General features: G+C 39.0%; 1 protein-coding gene across 1 annotated transcript; it reads left to right on the top strand.

Annotated features, from left to right (window-relative positions):
* Nucleotides 1-3,562: 3,562 nt before the first annotated feature.
* Nucleotides 3,563-4,501, top strand: LOC101988901 (olfactory receptor 4F6-like). The gene has a single exon (XM_005372125.1). It carries the CDS (start codon nucleotides 3,563-3,565, stop codon nucleotides 4,499-4,501), a length of 939 nt encoding a protein of 312 aa, XP_005372182.1.
* The last annotated feature ends 3,678 nt before the right edge of the window (nucleotides 4,502-8,179 follow it).

Here is an 8,179-nt window from a genome sequence, read left to right as displayed (position 1 = left end):
TTCCTGAATGTTTTGTGATGAGAGTTTGTTGGACTTGCTGTTTTCTTTGATCAGTGTGTTTATTTTCTCTATGGTATCTTCAGAATCTGATATTCTTTCTTCTATCTCTTGTATTCTGTTGGTTCTGCTTGTTTCTGTAGACTCTGTTTGTTTACTTAAATTTTCCATGTCCAGCCTGCCCTCTGTTTGTGTTTTCTTCTTTGTCTCCATTTCCGTTTTCAAGTCTTGAACTGTTTACATTATCTGTTTGATTGTTTTTCCTTGGTTTTCTAGGGTATCATTCACTGATTTATTCAGTTCTTCAAACTTTCTGGTATATTTCTTATCCATTTTTATAAGGGCGTTCTTTACATGCTGTTTAAGGTCATCATTCACTTTCATGAAGTCAGACTTTTCTACTTCTTGATTAAGGTGTTCATGTCCTCCCGTTGTGAAGTCACTGGTTTCTGGTGGCTTCATGTTGCTTTTCAGATTGTTGGGTGAATTCTTGCTTTGGCATCTGCCCATCTCTTCTTCCAAATGCTCCCTTATGGATCTTCTTTTATCAGATCAGGTCTCCTTGCCCCAATGTTGACTCTCCTGGCATGGAGAGATCAGGTCTCCGTGCTGGTTGGGTAGCTCGTAAACAAAGCACCTACCTTGCTTGGTTGCAGGCAGGAGATCACGGTCCCAGACAACAGCCTTCTGCCCAACCAGGAAGGGAGTCTAGTCACCGGCGGAGCAGGAAGTGAAGAGGAGCAAACTCTTGCACTCAGATGAATACAGGTAAGACAGTGGAACTGAGATCTGAATCCTCATTAATAAACACTATTCAGTCTTCAATCTGTTTTCACTGAAGTATTAGATTTAACCTACTTTTCTGCCCCTTTGTTAAATGAAAATGTATTCTGCTCTCAGACAATGCAACCTGACACAGTTTCCACTCCCTCGACTGTTCCCCACTCCCTCACCTCTCTTCTTCCCCAGGTCCTCTCCACCAGGTTCCCTCTGCCTTTGGTTCCCTGCAGGAGGGAGTAGGTTCCAAGAGACACCAACCAAACATGACAAAACAAGGTACAATAAGAAAAGGCAAAAGCCTCAAATGGTGGCTGGACAAGGAAACCCAGTGAAAGAAAAGAGTCCTAAGAGCAGGCAAAGGGGTCAGAGATACACGCTCAGTGTTAAGAGTCCCACAAAAACACCTTAACATACACAGAGAACCTGCTGAGGAGCCGTGCATACCCCATACTTCCCACTTCAGTCTCTCTGAGGCCATATGCACCCACTTAGTTGATTCAGTGGCTCATGCTCTCTTCCATCCTCCAGCCTCTCTGATTCCTACAATCTTTCTTCCCTTCCCCAAGTGCCGAGTGGAAGGACCTGATGGAGGCCCTCAATGTAGACTCTTCCTCCTGCATTATGTCTGCTCTGGTTGAGCACTCACTCTCATCCAACCGAGGAAGCCTCTCTGATAATGATGGAACAAGGCATCAATCTATGATTATAGAAGAATATTATTAGTAATCATTTTAATGATTTTTCCCCATTCATTTTAATTCTGCCCTAAGTCTCTGGTTCTTAACCATCCCACACAATATAAGGCATGGACTCTCTCTCATGGCATTGACATCAAACATTGGTTGGCTCTTCTCACAAGTTCTGTGCCACCATAGCCCCAGCACACCTTGCAAGCAGGACAGAATTTACGTTGATAATTTTGTGGCTGGTTTGGTATCCATGTTTCTCTTTCAGTAGCCTTCAGAGTACCTTCCCTCACCAGAGAGACTAGAACATACAAGTGAAGGCTCCATACAGGCACGAGCTCAAACTCTCTACATTTGGTGAGTTTGTGGATGTTGACCTCTCAATGGTGCCCATTTTCAACTTGAGAAGAGCGACCCCTGTTCTAGCATCAGCTTCAGTCCCAGTCCTGCCCTCCTTTAAAGCATAGCCATTCTGAGAAACAAATAGAAAGTTTCACAGCTGGGAAACTGAGATTTAAGTAGATGCTGAGAATTAACCAGCTCAACAGTCCACCAACTATGTCCACAGCTGATTTTCAGATTTTTAAATTAAATTTAATGTGACACAGGACCTAGGTAAATAACTCTTCTTAGAATATTGCAATTTTTAAACTTTCAAGTTAACAATGGTTTAAAAGGGAATAAGTTACTATAGTTGGTAAAAATGTGATAAGCAAGTGTGGACATTGTTAGTGGACATCATAGCTAGTCAATGTTATGTCTCTACTTTCATGGAAGGCATTTTCAAGACATTGAACTTGAAAACAGTACTTTAGCCAAAATAACAAAAAAAAATGTTCTTTCACTGTCTATCTTATTCACAGAAACATACACATTAATACACTCTAGAATTTTCAACTTAGAGACAGAAGTGCTGAACCAAAGCAAAAACACTTATGTAAAACCTCAGACGGCATTTGAAACCTAACCTCTTGATTTCTCTGCAAACAGATGTGAGAATGCTTGCTTCTCCACCAAACCTTGTATTTTGTCAAATATTTAAATACCTGTCTAAATAATAAGAAAAGGCTGTTACGTTGCTATTTTTCCATGTCTTTAGTTGTGAATGAACTTAGGAGTATTTACCTACAAAGAGACAGGTCCTCACCAGATCCTCTGACATGTTCATTCTCACTTCTGTGTGGAGGATCATGACACACTGCCCTCATTCTGGTTGCCTCTTTCACTTGATGTTTATCATTTTTTTTCTCAACTGAGTCAGACAGAATCTGCTCCAGAGTATTTATGCCCTTTTTAATTTCTCCAAGTCACACAATGAGTGCCATAAACCTGCATCCTTTGCCCCATTTTGTCACCTTGTCATCTCAATATGGAGATAAGAGAAATGCCCATCTCTTGTCTGGAAATGTGTATACGGGCATTTAATATAATCATATATTTAATATTAGTATATATTAAAGAATGTTCCAGTTGTGAATACCACCATCACTTAACAATTTCTTCACATTTAATATCCAAAAAGCCTTTAGCTCAGAGTCACCTCAAAAATATGCCTACAAAATTAGATTTTAAAAATAAAACAAATGTTATCCAAGTAAGTAAAAGAGTTAATTAGTTTAGTATTTTTTTAACAATGGTCTATGTCAGGAATATTAACTGCATTTATTTGACCTGGTAGAAGCACATCTTATTTTTTTATATTTTGAAATTATAATTATGTCACTTACCTCCCTCTGATTGCATCCATGTATTTGTCCCTTGCTTTGCTTCAAGCTCATGACATCTTTCCTTTCATTGATTCTACATACATATACTCATAAATACATAAGTACAATCTGCTCAGTACATATAATGTTACTTGCAAGTATATAATTTCAGGGCTGACCACTTCATATTGAGTCAACAACTGGGGAATTCTTACATGGAGAAGGCTATTTCTCCTGCGCTCAGAATTCTCCAAGATTTTACTTAAAGTATCTCCAACAGCATATTAATCATTCATGTGACTTTGTCAGTTGAGCATTGCTCATCCTAAACCAGAGTTTCTCCTTGCTCTCCTGTTTCAGATGACATGAGAGTTGTCGCAGCCAAAAGAGCCAATGGGTGAAGCAAACGGCTCTGTAGTATCTGAAATTGTCTTCCTGGGACTCTCCAACTCATGGACAACCCAGCTCTTCCTCTTCCTCTTTTCCTGTATGTTCTATGTGGCAAGTCTGTTGGGGAATTTTCTCATTGTGCTAACAGTGACTTCAGACCCCCATTTACAGTCCCCTATGTACTTCCTCTTAGCCAATCTTTCCTTTCTCAACTTGGTATTTAGCTCTTCCACAGCACCAAAAATGATTTACGACCTTTTCAGAAGGTACAAAATCATCTCTTTTGGGGGCTGTATCACTCAGATCTTCTTCATCCATGCAGTTGGAGGCACTGAGATGGTGCTGCTCATAGCCATGGCCTTTGACCGATATGTTGCCATATGTAAGCCCCTGCACTACTTGACTATCATGAGTCCACAAAAGTGCATTTTGGTTTTAGTTGCTTCCTGGATTACTGGCTTCATCCACTCAGTGACTCAGTTGATTTTTGTCATAGACTTACCCTTCTGTGGCCCTAATGAACTAGACAGCTTTTTCTGTGATCTCCCTCGGATTATTAAACTGGCTTGTATAGACACGTACACTTTGGGATTCATGATTACTGCCAATAGTGGGTTCATTTCTGTGGCCTCCTTTTTATTTCTGATCATCTCCTATGTGTTTATTTTGATGACTGTTCAAAAGAAATCTTTGGGTAGTTTATCTAAGGCCCTCTCCACTCTGTCAGCTCATGTCATGGTGGTCATTTTGTTCTTTGGACCAATAATCTTCTTCTATGTGTGGCCATTTCCAACATCACATCTGGATAAATTTCTTGCACTCTTTGATGCAGTTATTACCCCTTTTATAAACCCAGTGATCTATACACTTAGGAATAAAGAGATGAAGGTGGCACTGAGAAGACTATGCAGTCAGTTTATTAATTACAATAAAATTTCTTAATATAAAGCACACAAATTATATTAGAATTTCAGATGGATATTGCTGCATTGACTGTGTTGTATTTATCCAGAATTTTTTTTGTACCAAAATTTGATATGCCTTCACTTGCTTTCCCCAAAAATGAAATACCAACTAATAAATAGTTTCTGTAAGAGACATGATGAACTAGAGAGATTGCTCAATAGATTAGATCAGTCAGTGTTTTTACATAGGACCAAGAATTGGTTCCCAGAGCCCACATGGAGGCTCACAACTGTCTGTAATTCCAGTTTAAATGAGTCAAATTGCCACTTCTGGCCTCTGCTAAAAACAATATTCATTGGTATACATGCATACTTGCAAGCAAATCACTCATACACATGGAATAGAACCATCTATCTTAATAAAAACATACATACTAAAAAATTAAAGTTTGTGCATGTCATTCCTCACCAATAATGCTGCATGGGTATAATGATGAATGCAGTAATGATAAACTTGTAAAAATTGGCATGTGATTTTTTTACCTATTTATCTTTCCAATCTTGAGATTGTTTTCAAATTTAATTCTTATAGTTTCTACTTCCTCTGATTTTTTTACTATTCTGATAATTTATTTTCTACCCCTTCAGTTTATCAATCATTTATTTACTAATCTGCTTCCTGAAAGACCAGTAAGACTGAAACTGCATCATTTTTTTAAAAGAAAAACTTTAATATGAAGAACTGTTGACTTGATATGAAACTCCACTAAATGACTTTCAAGGGAAGCCGTTGCTTCAGATGAGTTTCCAGCAGTACAGACCAGACCATAGAGGGCTCAGAGTGCTAAAGGAGACTTCATGGTCAATCTCCATTTCTAAACAGTTGAGTTTAAGCAAAACCAAACAAAAGCAAGGAGAAGGAAAGAAAAAAAAATAAAGCAAATGTAATAAAAAGCATCCTCTTCCCAAATTTGCCTTTTCCTTTGAGTTGTATTTTAATCAGAATTTTTCTCATCATGAAGCTAACATTCTCCATTTAGATCATCAGGCCAATCATTTAACTTTAAAGTAAGGTGCTACCCTATTCTATTATCACAAATAAAATCTAACTATATTTCAAATAAAATCAAACAAAATTTATTACGTTTTCATTTTTAACAAGTGTTGAGTAGTTTTTGAGAGAGATATAAATGTATGATCACAGAAGTAGCATTTATAGAAAGACAGGAAACAGAATGCATACATAGGGATAGGAAAATAAATAAGGAGAAAGTATCAGAATTATCAAAACATTAAATATATCAGCAGAATGATTAAAAGCTTGTAGAAGGACAGGAGGATTGGGTTGTCTGGTGACACCAGTGTGTCAGTTTAAAGAAAGATGTACAGAGCTGGACACAGCCCTGAGGCACAGGAGCCATGTCCAGTACAGGTCTCTGAGGAGGGTTTGACTTCTCATTTGGAATGGAATCAAGGAAACTGAGGTGACATACAGGAGTAGTGGAACAGCAGTCTCAAACCATGGGTCTCAAACTCTACAGAGGTCACATATCAGATATTTACATTACAATTCCTAACAGTAGCAAAATTGCAGTTACGAAGTAGCAATGAAATAATTTTATGGATGGGAGTCACAGCAACATGAGGAACTGTATTAACGGGTCAGATCATTTGGAAGATTGAGAACCTCTGAATAGAGTACAAAAGGAGGAACTGCCAAGAAAGGAAAGTTGGCAAACCCAGCACCTGCATCAGAGAAGAAATAAGCTTCCTTTGATTTGGAAGATTCTGTGAACAGTGAAGTTTTTAGAAAACTACTGAACTTAAAGCAGATCATAGGGCTTTGGATTTAGCATTAGCTATAATTTGACTTAGTTTCCTTGTTAAGTAAACCTCTATCCTAAGTATTTGCTCCATGGTGATTAAAATTAACACAAGGACAGTTCAAATACTAAATCTATTTTGATGGATTGCTGCTCCTTTCCTGCCATTTCTCATCCAAGATTTCATTTCCTTAGTTGTCTGATGTGCTCTCCATATGGTTTTTCACTGACACATCCATGTATAGTATTCTCGTTGGGTTTTCCATGTTTATCAAATACTGAATTTCATTCAACAAATGCTCACTTTGGCTTTTTTACTCATTTTTAATGATACTCAGCTTGAAGTTACTTCCTTTACTTCTCGTTTTCAAGCCTTGTTAAAATTAGTTCTGATTCATCAACATTCAAAGTTGGTGCAGAGTCTCCTTATAACTCATGCTAACTACATTTATGTCAACATGACATGAGCTAGAATTATCTAAAGGAGAGAAACTCAGTGGGGAAAACGCCTCCATAAGATCTGCCTATAGGCATTTTTCTGAGTTAATGATTGATGAAGAAGGGTTCAGCCTATTGTCCCTGGTACCATTATTGGGCTGGAGATTCTGGATTCCATAAGAAAGCAAGCCAGGAGGAGAAAGACAGTAAACTTCTTCATCAGCTTGTGCCTCCAGGTTCCTGGGCTCTTTGTGTTCCTGTCCTGGCTTCTTTCAATAATGGAAGTATAAATTAATAAACCCTTTCCTTCCCAACTTGCTTTAGGTTATGGTGTTTCATTACAGCAATAGAAACCCTAATAGGATAGAAATTGTACCAGGATTATGAGGTATGGCTGCGACAGACCTGAACAGGTAATTTTTGAGGAGGATTATAGAAAGATTTTGGAACCTTAGGCTACAAAGCCACTGAGTGTTAACACTCAGTGAGCTCTTCTGTAGGAGCTTGGACAAGATGCATGTTGAAAGTACAGCATTCCACAGAGTCCTGGCATGTGAAGTCTCAGAGGGATGTTTATCAAGGGCATTCACTGTATTGAATTAAGATTCTGAAGTGCTAATTAGCTGGGACTAAAGACTCAGCTGTAATTAACAAGATACCAGAACACCAAAATAAAACCTTTGCTTCTCTGGAACAGTTGACGTTGCTCAGCTGGGGCTGAGAAATTAGTGCTGAGTAAGAAGAAACCAGAATCTTTGAGGTGAACTTTTCTGGAAAGTTTTCCTGAGAGTCAGCACACAGAAGCTGTGTTCCTGACATGACAAGGTTGTACCTTGTCCTGGCAACTGAACTTGGCAGTATAAGATTCACCCAGGCGGTGCTGTTTTTGAAGGTGTGCATTGGTCATAGAGAGCAGTTTCCGTTTGTCACTATGTGGCAGGGTTAGAGTCCCTGAAGAGAGCCCAGGAGTGCCTATGGATGGAAGTACAGCCCAGTTGCAGCAGAAGGCCCTGGATTTTGAAGATGCCAGTACCATGGGCTGACCAAAAGCAGCATCAGAAGTGGATTTGACCAGCCTGAGCAGAGAAGACAAGGTGTGTGTGCTGCAGAGGGCAGAGCCAGAGAAGAGACCAAGCCCATGAAGGAGTCCAGAAGATCATGAGTGAACCCCAGAAGTGTCAACTTTCTGGATATGGTTTTGCTCTGTCCAGAGAAACAGGGCTGTGCCCTGTTCTCCCCACTTAAAGAAAAAAAATTTAATTTCATTTTGATTTTACAAAAGACCACAGTTGAGAGATTTTGATTTTTAAAAGACTTCTAATTTTTCAATTTTTTTTTTCGAGACAGGGTTTCTTTGTGGCTTTGGAGCCTGTCCTGGAACTAGCTCTGTAGACCAGGCTGGTCTCGAACTCACAGAGATCTGCCTGCCTCTGCCACCCGAGTGCTGGGATTAA

This window comes from Microtus ochrogaster, unplaced genomic scaffold (genome assembly GCF_000317375.1).
Source record: "Microtus ochrogaster isolate Prairie Vole_2 unplaced genomic scaffold, MicOch1.0 UNK198, whole genome shotgun sequence".
Taxonomy (NCBI): domain Eukaryota; kingdom Metazoa; phylum Chordata; class Mammalia; order Rodentia; family Cricetidae; genus Microtus; species Microtus ochrogaster.
Note: the sequence above shows the minus strand (reverse complement) of the source record. Positions and strands in the feature narration are given on the sequence as shown.